General features: G+C 43.4%; 1 protein-coding gene across 6 annotated transcripts; it reads left to right on the top strand.

Moving 5' to 3' along the window:
• septin6 (septin 6) lies at window positions 1–20,728 on the top strand. Of its 6 annotated transcripts, none has more exons than XM_080841383.1 (11): window positions 1–48; window positions 1,819–1,933; window positions 3,624–3,819; window positions 5,530–5,716; window positions 8,061–8,222; window positions 9,132–9,228; window positions 10,719–10,887; window positions 13,922–14,054; window positions 14,369–14,559; window positions 15,875–15,922; window positions 17,160–17,258. In XM_080841383.1, the coding sequence occupies exons 1-10, from the start codon at window positions 19–21 to the stop codon at window positions 15,876–15,878; spliced, it is 1,284 nt and encodes a 427-aa protein (XP_080697509.1). In that variant the 5' UTR covers window positions 1–18; the 3' UTR covers window positions 15,879–15,922; window positions 17,160–17,258. The 6 variants fall into 6 exon arrangements, with proteins under 6 accessions (XP_080697509.1, XP_080697510.1, XP_080697507.1 ...); XM_080841384.1 differs by lacking the exon at window positions 15,875–15,922 and adding an exon at window positions 15,408–15,455 and having other exon boundaries at window positions 17,160–17,248; XM_080841381.1 differs by lacking the exons at window positions 15,875–15,922; window positions 17,160–17,258 and adding an exon at window positions 19,436–20,728.
• The last annotated feature ends 303 nt before the right edge of the window (window positions 20,729–21,031 follow it).

Genomic DNA, 21,031 nt, shown 5'->3' with positions numbered 1-21,031 from the left:
TCCATCCAGAGAGAAACCATGGCGGCCACTGAGATAGCTCGACAAGCGGTGAGTAGAATACAATTAAGCACTTCCACGGTCGTTTTCATCTATTATTATTATTATCTTATCAAAAAGGCCCTGATTTGTTTTTGAAATACCACCATCCTTCATCCTTCCTTACAACCCAAGTTAAACACATACAATATACGCTGGCTATATATTGCAAATATGTGGTGATTCACAGGTCAGTCGTATTTTGTTTTTTTTACTGGTGTTGACTGTATGTTTGTTAAGTAGGCCTATTTGAGTAGACGGTAGCCTTAGCTATCTTATCCCCCTTTCTTTTTTGTGACATCAATCAGGTTCATCGCAATGCGAGTAGATTTCCTGATTAAAATAACACATCTTTTAGCCTGTCCTCTTGGTTGGTTTAGACACTTCCACATTAAAATCGGTTCTTTATGTGCCCTCGATGTAGCTCACTATGTGTGGATGCAATTGCAATTTCAACGCGCGCACGCATATTCTCGTTCGAGTGGCGTGTGTGATTCCGCTACATTGCATTGTTATATGGTTCCGTCCAGTTAGCATGCTGGGCGTTGTCGAAGGCTGTAGTTGGACATAATAACACATAGGTGAATGGTAGCCTAAATGAAGTGGTAAATCTGTTAGACTCTCGTAGTGCTTACATGCGTGGCTTAACTTATCACCAAGCCTATAATAAAGAATCCTAACGTTACCCGAGTCGTTTGAATGGGCGGACCGACATGTTCAGTGTCCTTAGCTTGGTCTTGAAATTAAGCTCTCAGATGTGTAGGGTTTACGATCCATTCAGCGTCTTTGGTCCTACTTTAGGCAAGGTCTGTAGTAGCCTCAACTAGTAGCATGAATTGAAACTGTCGTTTGTGCAGCCATCTTTCATCTCAAGAAGGACTTCAGCTTTTGGAATGTAACACATGTGGACCAGCTGAGTGGTGTGTGCCCAGTAAACAAGGTTTTCTGTTTGTTTAGACTATAGCCTATACTAGTTTGGTTTAAACACCTACTTAATTGCGTCTCTCTGTGACAATTAATGTATTCGTGGTTCCAGTTGGCCCCCAGGAAACTCAAAGTTTTCGATGTATAGACTACTCCTTACTCTCTGTAAATAGAACATTGGGCCTATGTCAAATGTAGCAGATGATGGGTAACATGATTCAAATATAGATACCTAATTTTATAGCGAGCGATATGGCGACAAAGGAACCTACAAAGTGGGAGAAATGCTGGGCCTTTTGCTGTGAATACTTGAAAACAGCCTCAGTGATAATCCAGAACATATCTGTGATCACCAGTAATGCTTACTTTACATTGCAGTTGCTCACTTCCTGTCAAGCAAGCATTTGCCAAGTAATTAAATTAATTCATATTTTGTGTTCCATAGACAATATCGTACATTAGTATGTCATGTCCATATATGTCGATGTGGTTTCAAACAGCAAGTTGCAGACGTTGAAATAGTACAGGAAATAGGAAGTCTGCACGTCAGACCCATATTGTTGTCTCAGGTTGCATGGAACTACTTTGTTTTGTTACCACATAAAAGTTTGACTTTTACTCCTTCTGAAATAGCAATTTTTTTATAGAATATGTTTTGCATCATTGAAGTTATCCACAATTCAATATTTAACATACATACTGTGATTGTCATCTCTTCACCATTTCACATGGATCGGAGCCTTTTCAGTACAATGAAACAGACACTGTATTATAATTCGTATACAGTCGCTGTCCACAGAGACCAGCCCTGAGACTGCGTATGACTTGAAGACCTGATGTATGTTTCTCATGATATAGGGAGAAGGTGCCCGTGCTGTTCCCCTCTCTGGCCATGTAGGCTTTGATAGCATGCCGGACCAGCTGGTCAACAAGTCAGTCAGCCATGGCTTCTGCTTCAACATCCTCTGCGTTGGTAAGTATGTCATAAAGAACTCCCCTCTCCCCTGGAGGCTGAATACTGATCATTCGCCTGAATGTTTGTCAGACCATTCATCTTTAAATGCTCCAGCAGTTCTTTGACCTACTTATATTAGCTGACTGGTCAAGTGAAGTTACTGTAACTAATGTTATGTCAGTCTGGTTAAAGATGGAAAGTCACTCAGAATAACATTACATATAGCTTTGTGTGTTGCTAGGTAGATTATTGAATTTTGTGGGTGTGCTGAAGATGTGATTTTGCTTCTGATAATGCTTTTGTGTAAGTAATTTGATTGATAGTCATGCAGTTTCAAAGAGGTATTTGTGTTCACTGTTTCAAGCTGCCTTTTGGGAGTGATTTTTTTTTTTTTTAACATTTTCAAGTGTAGTTATGAAATGTTTACTTCCTCGGAAGGTAGAAAGTAAGAGCGTAGTCCTTGTCTTTCTTTCTGGTACCACAGATTGCTAAAAAGATGCTTGTTAGCTATGATCAGATTTAACAAGAAAATTGCTGACCTAAAAATGAACCCTTTTACTATGTAAACATGTTTGCTGCGCAAATTTGTAAATGAAAACAACATGTGACCGTGAAGCTTTGTTTTTAGCCTAGCAAAAACCTAAAGTTGAATTCAGCCTTTGAGCCTCTGTGGTTGTATTCTGAAGCCATAATGGAAAACCTCATGCTTGAGGCCTCAAGAAGTTGAGCTAGTATGCCATCTGTCTCCATTAGGCCTCCAGTTTTGTATGATTTGTGAGGGGGTGTTTATGCAGCCATCTCATGTCAGAACTGCTCTTTTTACAAGCTTGAACCTCTGCCAAGGGAGATCACAGGCCTGCCAAGTCCCTCCGAGGACAAAGGGGCAGAAACCACTTGACCTTGACTCAGGAATTGGACTCAGGAAGCGGGAGGGGACAGACTGGCCAAGACCAGGACTGTCCCCTCTTTCCGTTCAGTATCTAGTATACTTTTAGTCATGAATGGCCAATTCAGTGTATGTGTAGTATACTGCAGGCATGCTCTGCATGTCAATGCACAAGACTGTTTCATCTTAGAGAGAGAGGCCAGTGCCTCAGTCCATATTCTGCAGCCATAGTTAAAGTGAGCGTGTCACTGTGCTGCGTATGATCAGTGAGTCAGTGTGATGCTGCCATTTCCTCCTCTGTCATATTACATTAATGCCAGACATTCCAATGCCTCACCATGGCCACAATGTGCTTTGTCTGCAAGATGTCACATGGAGACTTGTCTAATCAATGTGATGGCCAGGTTAATTGGGGGTTTGTGTCAGTTTTGAAACTCTCAGTTAATTTGTTTGCAGTTGGAGGCTGTCTTGTCTCTGAATAAAGTAACACAGGTCTTAAAGCACACAGTCAAAGCTAAATTGATGAAAATGAGGTGCATGTCAGGCATCTCTATAATTAATATTCTGGTGGTAGCAAATTATCTCTCTCTAACACTGAAATGCTCTCGTGCAAAGTCAGGAGGAGTGAAGGAACTAGCCCCTGGGTCTGGCTGAATGTGAAAGGCATTTTTTGTGCCATTGTGGGATGTGGAGAAATTGGCTTATGTGTCGGCAAAAAACATACACAATAAATGGCTCTCATGCTTAGGGCAAGCAGTGTGATATTTGCCATGTGTTAGGCTGTGCTGAACCTTTGCTGTGTCACGTGTGTGTGTGTGGTAGGAGAGACAGGCCTGGGGAAGTCTACCCTCATGGACACCCTGTTCAACACCAAATTTGAGGGGGATCCCACCCAGCACAACCAGCCCGGAGTACAGCTCAAGTCCAACACCTACGAGCTGCAGGAGAGCAACGTGCGCCTCAAGCTGACTATGGTCAACACCGTCGGCTTTGGAGACCAAATCAACAAGGAAGACAGGTGAGAGAGACTTCAAAGACCTCAGGTTGTTTTGAGTTCCTTTTTTGTTCTGGGTGATATTGCTATTGTACGCCAGTAAGTCATGCTGCTAGGGCAAAATGACCTAGTTATCAACTTAAGTCTAAAAGAGCTTCATATGCATGTCAGGAAATTATTTTCAGGCATTGTGGGAAGATTAGGTCTCCCCCTCTCAATTTTACTTTCGCCACACTGCAATAGACATCCACTAATATTACTAGAGTGTTCCTGTTCCCCATAATACTGCAATAGTCCTCCACTAAAATTACTACAGTGTTCTTGTTCCCCCACCACTGCAATAGACATCCCCTAATATTGCTACAGTGTACCTGTTCCCCCACCCCTGCAATAGTCCTCCACTAATATTACTACAGTGTTCCTGTTCCCCCACCCCTGCAATAGACCTCCACTAATATTACTACAGTGTTCCTGTTCCCCATAATAATGCAAAAGTCCTCCACTAATATTACTACAGTGTTCCTGTTCCCCATAATAATACAATAGTCCTCCACTAATATTACTACAGTGTTCCTGTTCCCCATAATAATACAATAGTCCTCCACTAATATTACTACAGTGTTCCTGTTCCCCATAATAATACAATAGTCCTCCACTAATATTACTACAGTGTTCCTGTTCCCCATAATACTGCAAAAGTCCTCCACTAATATTACTACAGTGTTCCTGTTCCCCATAATAATACAAAAGTCCTCCACTAATATTACTACAGTGTTCCTGTTCCCCATAATAATACAAAAGTCCTCCACTAATATTACTACAGTGTTCCTGTTCCCCATAATAATACAATAGTCCTCCACTAATATTACTACAGTGTTCCTGTTCCCCATAATACTGCAATAGACCTCCACTAATATTACTACAGTGTTCCTGTTCCCCATAATACTGCAATAGTCCTCCACTAATATTACTACAGTGTTCCTGTTCCCCCACCTTTGTCACTTGATCTATACCCAGAAGGAGATTGGAGAGGAGATGTTGTCAAGAGGCCAGGTCTGACTCATCTAGCCTAGGGACGTGATCTTGCCTGTTCTGCCAACCATCTTTGAAGATGCTCCCACCCCTGTTCTTTCATGGTGATGAATAATGGCTCTCCTGGAGCACTCTGACAGCCAGGGAAAGAACAGGATACATGGCTATTGTTGTCCCTTACCCTAAATCTAGATAAGGGTTGCTCTTTTCCCACTCCGCTCTGTTTATTTTAGTTTGTCTTCCAAGACCACAACTTGATTTCTTCCCCCAAGAGTCCCCTCTTCCCTCCTAGAGTTCTGTCCTCCAATAAGGCCTGCTTTTGAACTCTCAGCAGATTCCGAACACTAGCCTTTTGTTGCTATGCCAACCAGTCTCTTGGATGAGCTGTCAGTATTTCTCCCTTCCAAGATACTTCTCCATCTTGGAATCCAATATCTCCATTTGCAAAATGAAGACGCCTACAGTGGAGAAATCCAAACTGTGATTGTGATATGATCATTTCTTCCATTTCACTGTTCCAAATATGTTCTAAATATTTTTGTAAAAGGAATCACTTTATAATGTATTACCATCTGGTTAGAACCTGATAGTTGTTCTGTTGACAGAGCAAAGTGATCCACTTAAAAAGGTCTTGATGCATCCAGAGCAGATTGTGTAATACCCTTCAGTCTAATCCAATGCATTGCTTCATTGTTTCTCTAGTTACAAACCTATCGTGGAGTTCATTGACACCCAGTTTGAGGCCTACCTTCAGGAGGAGCTCAAGATCAAGCGCACCCTCCACAGCTACCACGACACACGTGTCCATGCCTGCCTCTACTTCATCGCTCCCACAGGACACTCGCTCAAATCTCTGGATCTTGTCACCATGAAGAAGCTGGACAGCAAGGTGAGTAGTTCAGTGAGAGCAGGTCCATAGCGTTCTGCTGAGGTGGCCTCTTTAGGGCTGTGTGAACAGTCAGATCTTTATATTTCTATGGTCCAGTATGTTTAGATGCCTTTTGTTCTCACAAAAGAAGAATGGAAAGTCAATGCGGAGCCTCATGAAATTGGTTTGCTGTGGATCTTAAAGGTCAGGATGGTGCTGGCCAACTTGAATGCATTTGGTGTGGCTCATAAACTCTGATCGTGGCATCAAGGCAGGGCTTTAATGTGCTGCACAACCCTGCACACAGTTGAGCAGCACCACTATGCTTCAATGGTTTTGGTCTGCAGTGTGTTCAACCTCCTGATCTCTCCCAAAGGTCTGAGTTTGCAGAACTCTGTGGAGCTGAACGAAGGGCCATCCTACCACTTAGCAGAGCAGTTGTGCCCACTGGCAGCCTGTCCTAATACAACGAAGCTAAAAATACAAAAAAGCCCTCCTGTGTACACAGAACATGCATCTCCACAGGCATCAGCCCCAGGATGCCCCCATCACCAGCTGCTCCACTCTTCAGGGGGCCTGGAGAGCCGCGGGTGGAAATCAGCCTTTGTGTGAAATGCTTGTGTGGGTGGGAAGGTCCACTGTACGCTAGTAAAGCTTCAAGAGGGAAATGTGTGCTAGATTGGATTCCAGATCTATAGATAGCATCCTTACTAGTTATCTCATTTGCAGTCCATGTGTGCACTGCTAGAACACCATTATGAGGTTATTGCGTGTAAGTCCTGTTCTGTCAAATCTGAAATGGAAGAACTCCAGTATGAGGTGCCCGCCCCTCTGCAGTTTAAACCTCTGATTATTTCATATTATATAATCCATCCAAGGCAGTAGTGATGGATAGGAAGAATTGTAGCCATGCTAGCACATCACTGACTCAATCCTTCCTCTTACCCTGGCTCTTTAAATGGGTGGAGTGGAAAACAGTGTTTTCCTTGAGTCACAAGCATCCCTCGAGGGGTTTTACTTAGTTATAAAACAGGCAAATGTTTTGGATTTTATTTCCGAGTGATATTTTAGTGAGCTAGATCATTCAGTGAGGCATAAGGAGAATCTTAGGGTCTATTTATATCAGGGCCGGGCCAGATGTTTCTCAGCCTTCTCTGAGACGCTCACATTCATGTTTTAATGGCCTGCCCGCGAGTCAGTGAATGTGCGCAGCTTACCACACTGAAGTGACACGTGAGTTAGTAGTGCAGAGGGTAGAAATTGGAGATGTTTGACTTCAGTTACTGTACGTAAACAGAATTCTTGTCTTTGTGGTTGGACTGGCAGCCTCAAAAAGCATGCTGATCAAAGGTTCAGCAACTCATTCTGGTTCTCTAAAGAAATAAAAATACTTCCAATGATGGAACTTTTTTCAGGAGTTTCCAAAAATACTGTGCACCACAGCCCTTCATCTATCTGTTGTTATTTATGGGACCTGCTAAAGGGTTAACGAATGCTCCTTACATGTAAAAAATGAATTACAATGCATAGAAGACAAATGAACAATTGTGTCAAGCATTATGCTTCAGATTGATGTCGTTTTTGTTGTTATTGATATAGGCCTAGAAGTCTCCTGCACCTTAATTTTGTTCACAAAAATGTGAAGAAAGTAGTGCAAGGAATGTTGATTACTCTGAAGCAACTGTCATCTGTTAACATCCTCTTGTTATGTTAATTGCAAACAACACATGATTAAATGTACATAAAGCCCCATTATGCAACAATTATACTTCAGGATTAGGGTTAGGATAAGCAGTTTAACCTTAAAATATCAGCTTTAAAAAAATTGGGGCGCCTCAATGACTTAACATGGAGAATCACCTCCGTGCCATTGCCATACCAGGGTCCATAGGCATATAACTGCGTTCTGTAGTTTTGCCTGCCGCAGCCCGCCGGCCTGACTTGTTTACTTTCTGCCGATCTAGTAAGTAGCTTATTTGCCGTCTTGCTTTGTCTTGTGTTGCACTTGCTTGATGTTTGACTGTGTAAGGACAGTCGTTGAGTAACTAGTTTGTCATAATGTCAAAGTCGGCACATTTCAAGAGATTTCGTTAGTTTTAGCTGCTAGCATACCTTTAGCGAACAGCTATTGATCCGTTGTGCGGCTTTAAGGCCTTTAAAGTCAGAAATTAATTCCACTCTAACAAACAAAACAAAAAAGCACTAATTATGCCTGAATATTTGTTTGTGTTTCGATGGGTTTTACTGGTTATTACATGTTTAGAATTCAATAGTGACACGGATGTGTTTCACATTCCCCCATTTTACAAAATCTATTCAAATCAATTTCTATTGAATGTCAATGACATGAAGCTGTTCTCTCTAGGTCAACATCATCCCTATCATTGCCAAATCAGATGCCATTTCCAAGAGTGAGCTCACCAAATTTAAGATCAAGATCACAAGCGAGCTGGTCAGCAATGGAGTCCAGATTTACCAATTCCCCACGGACGATGAGACCGTGGCGGAGATCAACTCCACCATGAATGTAAGATGCTTTTATTTATTATGCATATTATTTATTATTATTTATATTTTTTTGCGCTTGTCTAGCATTTCAAAGCCACAGGGCTATAGTATTGCATTAAGTCACACAGTTAAGTGCAGTTATCACTGGGTTTGTATGGCATATTTCAGTGGCTTGAATAAGCCAGACTCCATCTGGTGTCCACTTCTCCTGCTATGGCCCTCAGTCAGGAAATGGCACCACAAAGAGAGAGGAATGCAGTGGGAATCATTCTACCTCCAGGAAGTGTTCTGTGTGGGAAAAGCCCTCGACTGGGCCCCACCAAACACTCTGTCTATAGGGCTGCTCCATGAGCCGGAGCATGAATGGACACAGAGCTGTGGAATCAATCAGTTCCTCGAGGCCCAGCGTCTCCATACGGCACTGCTAATCTAACTCAAGGTCATGAGCCTGGGAAGCACAGCACAAGCACAGCACAAGACCCCTCAGGCCTCCAGAAGATGTATTTTTAGCGTCTCTGTTCAGCTGATCTGTGTTTGTGCGCTGTCATTGGGCCTGACCCACACATGACACCTACTTCCTCTCTGAGGAAAGAAGTTCCTTGTACCCATATCTCATCAGCTGTTGTGTGGGGGCCATGTGTACAGTTGCATAGTGAGAATAAAGGGAGATGGAATTGACTTCCTGCAATCTCCTATCAACAGACACGACTCTACAAACGGTGTTCATGTTTTTACTGTAAGAGTCTTTGTGAGCAAGAGCTAGTAAAAGTCAATGGATCACTCCTCTTAGATAATGTTTAATGAAAGTGGCGGACAAGGTCATCCTGTCTCATGTACTTCCTGATCTCAACATTCCTCTGGCAGAAAGTGTGTGTGTGTGTGTGTGTGTGTGTGTGTGTGTGTGACTCTGTGTCTTTGTTTCCTACAGGGCCATTTACCGTTCGCTGTGGTGGGCAGTACTGAGGAAGTGAAGATCGGGAACAAGATGGTGAAAGCGAGGCAGTATCCCTGGGGGACGGTGCAGGGTAAGCAGTGGTCACGTCCTGGAGAGGAAATGAGGCGGGTGCCTCCCACCCTCTCTGACCATGACCTCGGGCTCTGCAGTCTCACACTAACTATGGGCGGCTGGTTCCTCTCCCAAAGAGGAGCAGGAGCTGTCATATCTTTGAAAGCGTTTCCCTGCGTTCATTCCTTCCCTCTCCTAGCTCACTCATGTCAAGTGCTCTTCCTGCGACATCATTGTTTCATTGATGTGAGTGCTACATAAATAGATCAACTCCTGACTCTGTAACATGTGAATGCATTGATTTTAAAGATTCATTCATGTGTCAACATGGAAACACTGTTAGAACAGAACAGAACCGATATCCCCCACCCCTCTGGCACGCCTTTGGCAGATGGCTAATGCCGTGTCCCTTCCTGGACTGTAATGGATCCAGGTCAATGCTAGAACAGGACCAGATGAGGGACAGAACTGACCCTGATTCATCTCACCCTGTTTAACTGGAACATTTTAAGAACAGAAACAATTGCCTGAGTCATTGCTCTAAAAGATGAGGCTGCTCTGCCCTCTTTTGCCTCGCTCTCTCTCTCTCTCTCTCTCTCTCTCTCTCTCTCTCACTCACTCACTCACTCACTCACTCACTCACTCACTCACTCACTCACTCACTCACTCACTCACTCACTCACTCACTCACTCACTCACTCACTCACTCACTCACTCACTCACTCACTCACTCACTCACTCACTCACTCACTCACTCACTCACTCACTCACTCACTCACTCACTCACTCACTCACTCACTCACTCACTCACTCACTCACTCACTCACTCACTCACTCACTCACTCACTCACTCACTCACTCACTCACTCACTCACTCACTCACTCACTCACTCACTCACTCACTCACTCACTCACTCACTCACTCACTCACACACACACTAGTTTCACTCTACCCGTATACTCACTCGTATTCAGTGCACGTAGCGTACTGGGGGTGTGTTCTCTCTGAGACCAGGCTAGCCGTAGCTCCATAGATAGAGCAGAAATCCAATAGTGATAGTGATGGCCTGGGGTGGTGCAGTGACATGGTGCAGCGGCTCCTCTTCAGTGAACACATGCTGCCATGGGGTGGTGCACGTGGGCCGAACACACACAGCTCTCTCCCTCTAGTGTTCTGGCCAAGTCAAGACTAGAACATGTTTGGGGGGCCTGTGGGTGGACACTGTCTTAGTCTCTGATTGGGTGAGCATGGAGCAGGCCTGTTCCCCTCCAAATAAACTCTGTGTGGAAGTTCAAAAATACTTTGATAATAAAGAGAAGAACCACACTCTCACTCTCTTACTCCTTTATCAATAGAAGAGGCTCTTTGGCCCTAAGCCATTTTCAGCACCTTCTGATCCAGATCCGCTTTAAAAGGGTTCCCAGAACTTGTAGTTATGAGTTTTATTGTTCATTGTTTATGCACAAAGCCCTTTGTAAGTAGCCCTGTGGTCTTCTTGCTGTTGGCAGTGGAGAATGAGAATCACTGTGACTTCGTGAAGCTGAGGGAGATGTTGGTCCGGGTGAACATGGAGGACCTGAGGGAGCAGACGCACACACGCCACTATGAGCTCTACCGCCGCTGCAAGCTGGAGGAGATGGGCTTCAAGGACACCGACCCCGACTGCAAACCCTTCAGGTGAGGGCCCCAGCCTTCACTCATATATGTCAAACCCTTCAGGTGAGGGCCCCAGCCTTCATTCATATACAGCCGCGGAAAAAATTAAGAGACCACTTCAAAATTATCAGTTTCTCTGGTTTTACTATTTATTGGTATGTCTTAAAGTAAAATGTACATTTTAGTTTTATTCTATAACCTACTGGCAACATTCCTACCAAATTTCAAATAAAAATATTGTCATTTAGATAATTTATTTGCAGAAAAATGACAATTGGTCAAAATAGCAAAAAAGATGCAGTGTCTTCAGATCTCGAATAATGCAAAGAAAACAAGCTCATATTCATTTTTAAACTACACAATACTAATGCTTTAACTTAGGAAGAGTTCAGAAATCAATATTTGGTGGAATAACCTTGATTTAAAATCACAACTTTCATGTGTCTTGGCATGCTCTCCACCAGTCTTTCACATTGCCGTTGGGTGACTTTATGCTACTCCTGGCGCAAGAATTCAAGCAGCTCGGCTTCTTTTCATGGCTTGTGACCATCCATCTTCCTCTTGATCACATTTCAGAGATTTTTTTATGGGATTCAGGTCTCGAAATTGGGCTGGCCATGACAGGGTCCTGATCTGGTGATACTCCATCCACACCTTTACTGGCCTGGCTGTGTGGCATGGAGCATTGCCCTGCTGGAAAAAACACTTCTCAGAGTTGGGGAACATTGTCAGAGCAAAAGGAAGCAAGTTTTTCTTCCGGGACAACGTTGTACTTTGCCTGGCTGAGGTTTGTAAAAGACCATAAGGATTGAACCAAAGCGGACTGGAGGGTCTCCTAGTTCGTCTTCTCTGATGAGTCCAATTTTCAGCTTTGCCCAACACATGGTCGTCTGATGGTTAGACAGAGACCTGGAGAGGCCTACAAGCCACAGAGTCTTGCATCTACTGTGAAATTGGACTCATAAGAGAAGACGAACTAGGAGACCCTCCAGTCGGCTTTGGTTCAATCCTTATGGTCTTTTACAAACCTCAGCCAGGCAAAGTACAACGTTGTCCCGGAAGAAAAACTTGCTTCCTTTTGCTCTGACAATGTTCCCCAACTCTGAGAAGTGTTTTTTCCAGCAGGGCAATGCTCCATGCCACACAGCCAGGCCAGTAAAGGTGTGGATGGAGTATCACCAGATCAGGACCCTGTCATGGCCAGCCCAATTTCGAGACCTGAATCCCATAAAAAAAACTCTGAAATGTGATCAAGAGGAAGATGGATGGTCACAAGCCATGAAAAGAAGCCGAGCTGCTTGAATTCTTGCGCCAAGAGTAGCATAAAGTCACCCAACGGCAATGTGAAAGACTGGTGGAGAGCATGCCAAGACACATGAAAGTTGTGATTTTAAATCAAGGTTATTCCACCAAATATTGATTTCTGAACTCTTCCTAAGTTAAAGCATTAGTATTGTGTAGTTTAAAAATGAATATGAGCTTGTTTTCTTTGCATTATTCGAGATCTGAAGACACTGCATCTTTTTTGCTATTTTGACCAATTGTCATTTTTCTGCAAATAAATGATCTAAATGACAATATTTTTATTTGAAATTTGGTAGGAATGTTGCCAGTAGGTTATAGAATAAAACTAAAATGTACATTTTACTTTAACACATACCAATAAATAGTAAAACCAGAGAAACTGATAATTTTGAAGTGGTCTCTTAATTTTTTCCGCGGCTGTATGTCAAACCCTTCAGGTGAGGGCCCCAGCCTTCATTCATATATGTCAAACCCTTCAGGTGAGGGCCCCAGCCTTCATTCATATATGTCAAACCCTTCAGGTGAGGGCCCCAGCCTTCATTCATATATGTCAAACCCTTCAGGTGAGGGCCCCAGCCTTCATTCATATATGTCAAACCCTTCAGGTGAGGGCCTCAGCCTTCATTCATATGTCAAACCCTTCAGGTGAGGGGCCCAGCCTTTGTTCATTATAGTGAAACTGCTCTCTGTTGGCCCTACCTTTCAGAGCATAGGCTCACTGCAGCATCTCAGATGTGTTAAACAGTACAGTTACATCCCGAAGGGAAGCACACTATTGTTCTTCGTTATTTATTCTCCCCGTTTTTCTTGCGACGAATCAGGCCTCGCCCGATTGAGATAGAGACGCCGTTCAAACACCGAAACATCCAGCCCGAACCGGTGCACCCTGCTATATCTTTTCGTGGCGGTACTCCTTGCCACTCTTTTTTTATTCCTCTCTTTCATCACCTTTTTTCCCCATAGACTTGCATGGCAGAACTCTGTGGGATTATGACATCATAATGGGGTCATTAAACTGGCTTGCACCTGTGCTTCACTGACACCTGCGCCAAGGTCCCAAGGCTCCTCTTCTCTCTCTGTCCCTCTCCATTCAACTGTATAACTAGGAATATTAAGAGACACCTTCCATACCAGGGCTCTACTCACTCGTGCATACTCACTCGTGCATACTCACTCGTGCATACTCACTCGTGCATACTCACTCGTGCATACTCACTCGTGCATACTCACTCATGCATACTCACTCATGCATACTCACTCATGCATACTCACTCATGCATACTCACTCATGCATACTCACTCATGCTTACTCACTCATGCATACTCACACATGCACACTCACTCATGCACACTCACTCATGCATGCTCACTAATGTTGACTCACTCGTGCATACTCACTCGTGCATACTCACTCGTGCATACTCACTCGTGCATACTCACTCGTGCATACTCACTCGTGCATACTCACTCGTGCATACTCACTCGTGCATACTCACTCATGCATACTCATTTGTGCATGCTCATCCAGCAGGGAGAGTGTGTGTGGTAGGCGCACCAGCTGACACCTGCCCCAATTCCAAGGCACTTGTTCTCTCTGTCATGGCCGCAACAGAGCAAGCACACTCTAGCAGTTCGTTCACGAAACGCATTCTAGTTGTTTGTGAAGTTGGGTAAGCTCACAGAACGGTATGACTTTGGCTGGTGTTGACTGTGTGTGTCCTTGCCGTCTTCTCCGTTCTGCTGGCTGCAGTCTGCAGGAGACCTACGAGGCCAAGAGGAACGAGTTCATGGGGGAGCTCCAGAAGAAGGAGGAGGAGATGCGGCAGATGTTCGTGCAGCGAGTGAAGGAGAAGGAGTCTGAGCTGAAGGAGGCAGAGAAGGAGGTCAGTGTGAAAGTCTCTGGAGGCTGCAGTGGCTGTTTCAGGTTTCAGCCAGAACTCAAAGCTAAATTCTGTCTACCTCTGCTGGGTGGGTGTATGTAGTATTGAGAAGGATTCCAGAATTCAGCCCATAAATACTGACTGACCACAAATAAAGAAAATCTTGGTGATCTTAATTATGTATCGCGACGGTGCTAGGGGGATTGGAAACACATGATATATAAAACTGATTGAACAAAATGGCAGGACTTAACCTTAGTTAAGGTTACTATTCCTATATAAAATGGATATCTAACTGAAGCAACCTTTCTGTGCAGCTGCATGAGAAGTTTGACCGCCTGAAGAAGCTGCACCAGGATGAGAAGAAGAAGCTGGAGGACAAGAGGAAGTCCCTGGATGATGAGCTCAACAACTTCAAGCAGAAGAGGACTGCTGCTGATCTCCTGCAGTCCCAGGCCCAGCAGGCAGGGGGCTCCACCACACTCAAGAGGGATAAGGAGAGGAAAAAGTAAGTAAAGCTTTCTCTTCCCTCTTCTCACTTCACTGTGGGACTGACCACTCATCTAGACAGCTGGATCAAACACACATTCACTTTCACTCTCACTGAGCTGGAGCTGCTCTCATCAGTAACCACATATCTGATGGTACATAATTCAGTTGTTTCCAGTACTGGAAAAAAACATGGGTCTTTTAACTAGTTTTATAAAGATCTACTATTCACCACTTATCAAAAGATAAAATTGAGAGATGTATGGCATTAAGAGTACTATATCATGACCGATATGAAATTCCAATTGTACAAACAATTTAAAAATAGATATGACTATAATTACATCTTTTTAACCACTCACTGTCACTAGTAAAGACGATCAATAAAGCTTGCCTTCACCTCCATTTGATTTATTTGCACTCCACCACACCACCGATTGGTGCCTCTAACCATGCTACAGACTGGGTGGCTAATGTTACTAATGTTTTTTGGCCAGAAAAGAGTAGCTGAAGCTAAACAAAGCCAAGATAAGAGACCGCTTCCATTCAGTATGCTCTGCCATGAATCTGAGTGGAACTTCTGCAAGTACTACTTCATCACATAAGCACCACTTTGTGGTAGACAACAACCAATGTTGTTAGTGAAATATTAAGAGATGAGAGCGAGAGATATAATCAACATCGTTGAGCTGATGTTGTTGATGTGTTTGGATTGGTCAGTATCTGTAGATGTTCCCTGAATGATCTCTGTGCACATTGATGTCTTGCTTTGTACATCACGTGCAAACAGTGGTTACATTTGCTGATTGTTTTGATGCTAACCGTTTTGTAATGATGTTGGTAATCACTGCTGATTGTTTATTCAAGCTGATTTGACTCCAACACCTGACCAAGGAAGACACTTGCACTGAGAAGGTTCTTTTTTCATTTCATTTATTTTCTCCTTCTTCTTTCACAGTTCTGTCATTCCCTACTGTTTCTCCTCTCTCAGCCTCCTCCAGTTTTGCGGGCGGATATATTTCCCTTACCCCTCTGTGCACAACCCCTCCCTCTCTATATGTGATGCCTGAAGGTTACTGATCAAACACTAGATAGAGAATGCTCTTAGCAGAAAGGTGCATCCTTCCTTTCCCTTTTCTGAAAAACCAAGAATATTTCGAAGTACAATTCACCTTTTTTTCAGTGACTATAAGGCAAGAGCATCGTCCCATCGACCTGTAGTGTTTGAGATGTAACATACATATGTGAACAGAGTATATATGTATGTGTACAACATGTATGTATGTGTATGTATGTATGTATGCGTCACCTGTTTTGCCCATGCTGTTTTCCAGTTAACTCTTCACCTGCTCCCTGCATGCTGCATGACAACCTCTTACCTGGTAAGCCTGCTGTGGTTACCCAGGGTTCAAAAGCATCAGGCCAACATTCCTCTGGGCAGAATACCACATGTCCAAATACTTATGTGGTGACCACAATCATGGCATTTACTGAATCTGAATTTAATACCAGTGACTCAACCCATACGGTACACTGTGACGGTGACAGCAGTGACCCAACCCATACTGTACAGTGTGACTGTGACAGCAGTGACCCAACCCATACTGTTCACTGTGACAGCAGTGACCCAACCCATACTGTTCACTGTGACAGCAGTGACCCAACCCATACTGTTCACTGTGACAGCAGTGACCCAACCCATACTGGTGACAGCAGTGACCGTGACAATCATCCCTCCTCTGTATGTAGAGAATGCATGCCATCTGTTTATGCCATAGTCAGGCAGGGCAGATTAAGATTGTTGTCATGCCAAGGAGACAGTTCTAGTGTCAGTTTCTCACTGGGCCATCACTCACTATTCCATCTGTGCCTGTGCCAAGGAGACAGTTCTAGTGTCAGTTTATCACTGGGCCATCCCTCACTACTCCATCTGTGCCCTCAAATCCACAACAGTGTGCGGTTGTGTGCCCTGGGTCTGTCCTCCCATGACCACACACAAGAGGCCATTCATGGGTCTGCTCCCACAGTAGGATCACACTGGTGGTCAGATAATGCTGCTGTTCATGATCGAACAGGCCCAGTCTTTGCGTGAAGGCAAACTAAATGTGCCCGGGGTTAAGCTATCCTCATTGATCTGGCCAGAGCAGGGACAGGGACGGGGGGTGGTCGGGAGAACTTGACATCTGCTCCACAATCTGGTCCCCGGCCACGGCCTTGTGCCTCGTATCAGTTCCATCAGAAGGGATCCGCTGTGTCTGTGGCCATGATGTGCTCTCATTATTTGGCAGGAAGTGAGCACTCCTGAAAGCACACAGAGCTTGGACACTAAAATGGAGGAGAAGGCTTACTAAGCCCTTTAAACGTGTCAGTCAAGAAGTCATCCAACCACTGTTATGCACTACAGAGGTCAGGGATGACATTGTGCTGGAATGTCTTAGTGGGATAACACTTTTCCCCTTGTTTGCCCTACTCCACCACAAAACCACCTAGTGATTGTAATGCATCCCATTGACTAACATGAGCAACCCTTGATATTTGTAACCTTTATGTGTGTACATACATGTGTATGAGTGTTGCTGTTATCCAAAGGGAACAATAATCCTCCTTCTCTTTTTGCAGTTCAGGATTCCTGTAAAAGTGCTCCTTCAGCCTGCTGTGAAAGAGTTTACACCCCATATCTCCTGAGCCATGCTGTCCTTTGTGCCCTCCCCCACCCCATCCTGCCCCCCCCCCCCCCCCCCCCCCCCCCCATGCCCCTGCTGGATCCCCATATGTGAATGTAGCCCTTAACTCAAACGCATTTATTTTATATTGTACAGTTGTCTCTGAATAGCCAGTCAGCCCCACCCCACCTCCCAAAGAGTAGTTAGTATTTTGAACTGTGTGTTTATTGTGTTGTGGCGATGGCCTCTAGACCTGCATTATGGAGTCTGTTCTAACCTTAACGTGAACATGTGACCACCGCGAACAGGCAGGAGTTTGTAAGGCAGGCTAAATGAGGACAAACATCAGCTGTCGATCGGACGTTACCCTGTGCACTCCTGCCAGACCGGGCTTTTAAAATTGGGTGTGGCAGCATGTGTCTCTCCACTCACATAATTCTTATAGTGCCCTTTTTATACTTGCTATTAGCACATGTATGTTAGCTTGAGCAGATTCCACATTGGGACATTTGAGCCAAATGTGAACAGCTTTTGGATGTTTTCAGTGCATTTTTTTTACCACTTGTGATTTGCGTTTACTCCTTCTTAGTGTGGCCTTCACTTTTCAGGAAAAGAAATGAAGTGATTATTACACAGGGGCCAATATTGCACTTATATCAGTGTACACTCCTAAAAAGCTTTTACATCTCTTTTAAAAATAAAAAGGTTATATTTACCAAACATGTAAATTGTTGCAGAAGTCATTGTGTATCATGTTTAACAGATATTCTCACAGCTAATCTATATTCAAGTGACCTTTTCAGTAATTTTACTCTTCCATAGAGCTTGGTTGGAAGAAGTCTCTGAGTTTGGGCAGCTCACAATGAGCATGCTTCTCAACATGTGCACTCTTCCTCTTCAGAGTGCACTCATCCTCTCCAGTGTGTACTATTCCTCTTCAGTGCACACAAGCATAAAACCAAACCAATGGACATTGTTGTTCTCTATCAAAAATTGTTGTGTTCATTACTTTAATGCTGTATATTGTATATTACTTGCTTTTTCACAACAAAGTAAGTAGCTGGCACTAGCAAAACTCTAAATTGTGCTAAACTGGCCAGGTAAAGGTTAATTGGTCAGTTAATTAGGATATACACAGAAATCGTGGGTAGACATGCATGTTCCAGTGTAGTAAGGACATTTCTTCAGTTTATCTGTCACTAAACAGTTCCTCCAAGCAGTCACCCATTACCTACTCTAGTCAGTGCACCACATCTCCCCCTCCCCACACACCGACTGGGGCATCTCTGGTGTGGCATACTGTGTCCTCTGTCTGTCTGTCTGTCCACACACCCACTGGGGAATCTCTGGTGGGACATACTGTGACGTCTGTCTGTCCACACACCCACTGGGGCATCTCTGGTGTGGCATACTATGTCCTCTGTCTGTCTCATTGCTTACTGCTATGTGTCTATTTACTTTCCTTTGCAGTAATCCATGGCTCTGCACAGAGTAGGTCCTCCACCCAAGCTTTGCTAAGGGACCAGTCCTTGGCTTTTGTTGGCCAGCTCTACCATTAGGCCGAGGGCAGCAGAGTGGACACCATCCCTCTGGGTTTCCATGAGTTTCTCTCCCTATAGCCAGAAGGGCTGGGTGATTTTGTCTGGATTTTTACTGGGTCTTTCACTGCAGCACTTACTAACAGTTAAAACATCTCTGCTCTAGGCAACGCTTCTATGTTGTGTCCTGTTTTGCCATGCTGTGTGACTAATATGCTTTGTGACGTTTGTATGGCTTGTGTATTTCCACAAAAAAACTGATATGCTTGTATGCTTTTTTTTCCCGCAACATGTGCTTATGGCTTGGTCTTTAATATGCTTTGTTTATCTCCTAAGGAACACCAGTGCTCAGTACACATATTATGACATGTCCTTTTTTTAAAAGGATTAAGCTATTTATTTTCTTTCTCTCTCTTGAAATAGGCTACATTGATATACATATAAGAGACACTCTGTCTACACTGCTTTGGACCCCAGCTGGAGCTATAGCATGTTTATCAGTCACCCCTGCTTCACTTTGTACACAGTGCTTTCTAGAGAAGCTCACCGGCCTGTTTGACACTCAATGTCTGAGATCCATTGAATGTTCTCTGTGCTCCTGGACTAGGTGCTCTAGCTCTCACCGGCAGCTCTTTGCATCTCTGTTAACACGTTTGTTTATGTCTCTTTCTCTGTCTTCCTCGTCTCTCTCCAGCTTCTTCTAATCTGTCTTGGCCACCTGCTGTCTGAAGAGGGGATTCAGCGCATACAAGAACTAAGCACCTGTTTCCCCTTCTTGTCTTTCTCACTCCATCAGCCATGTTTGATGCGCTCCCTTCCTGTCCGCTCCGCTCTGCTGAACATGGCCTTATGTGGGCTTTACATGGTATTTTTGACAAGCAAAGTTCAGCTGCCTAACTAGGGCATGTCTCACAAAGCCACGCTGTCTGTCTTATGATGTTGCAAGGGTCAAAGCCTTGATGGAGGATCTCCTCCTCGTTTGAAATGTACAAACCCAGGAGAGACAATACATGAGAAGGTACTTTTTCACACATAAAGCCTTTTGAGTTGTTTTGTACTTTGCACCTGAATACTGATGGCTATTAAAAACACCATACTCGTATAGAATTCCTATTTTTGGAAATCAAAATTCTTAACATGCATGTAGAGGGTCATCTGTTATCATCGGCATAATGCACTGAGTAGGGATTCTTTTTAAATTAAATTTGTGTTTGATATTCATCCTAAAGGAATGCAAATTTATTCTGAGCGTACAATTCATACCGTTTCATGGGCTTTTACCCCATCTCTATAACTGTGACAACATTACGGCTTTGAGATTCCAAAAGCCAAAGAAGACATGCTTCTGTGGAAAGCGGATTGATGCATGTCATCTTAAATGTGATGCCAATGAAATGACCCATATAACTGTAATTCTTCTGAACAAGGTTGTCGTGATTATCACTGACACTAATGAAGGGAATGGTTATTGTTTAGATTACAAACTGAGAATCTTGTAATAATTACATAAAATACCATGTAGGACTCATTTGAAGCCTTTCATTAATGTTGCTTTGTGGCATACAAATGTTGCATGCATTTTTAAACATCTTTGTTCAACATAAGTTATTTCAGTGACTTTTACTCTTTTGCCCTATTAAGCGTTGAGTTTGTCATCTTAAATTCCCTTTAAATATTTCTTTTGTCTTTTTATTCTGGTTGTAATGTGCATATAGATTTGCTCCACAAATGTCAGCACCCATTTCACTGTTTTAGTTTGACAGATAGTGGGGTCGGGGTGGGGGTGTCGAAGGCTAAATGCAAGAAACATGCGTTTAGATATAATTTATAAGGATCTATTTTGTGTATTGAAGTGCAAACATGTTATTATGGTAAATGAATATTGGGAAGTGAGTTTCTGTGTGAACATAGTTGTCAAGAGTTACCATACATTTTTCCAACAACCGTCATATTTCCCCTACCCTGCCAAGAGCAAGACATACGACAAAAATACCACAAACGTGTAATATTTAACTGTAGTTGAATTCCATTGGTGTACATTTTCAATAAAATGATTATAAAATAAGTGTGTTTTTATTATAAGATCATGCACAATCATTCAACATATTATGTTGACAGTAAGTCATAATGATCAACCTCACCATGTAACCACAAGTTAAGATAATTCTAGAGAATAGTTAAGTGAACTGAAAGGCTGAAGTCAAGGTAAGGCAGTCATTGTTTGGGTGGTTGTGCTACAAGCTCTGAAACACACAATCTGCAATACAAATGCATGAATTCAGCAGCATAA

The sequence above is a fragment of the Sprattus sprattus genome, assembly GCF_963457725.1.
Source record: "Sprattus sprattus genome assembly, chromosome: 6".
In the NCBI taxonomy this organism is placed as follows: domain Eukaryota; kingdom Metazoa; phylum Chordata; class Actinopteri; order Clupeiformes; family Clupeidae; genus Sprattus; species Sprattus sprattus.
This window is presented reverse-complemented; position numbering and strand designations above follow the sequence as displayed.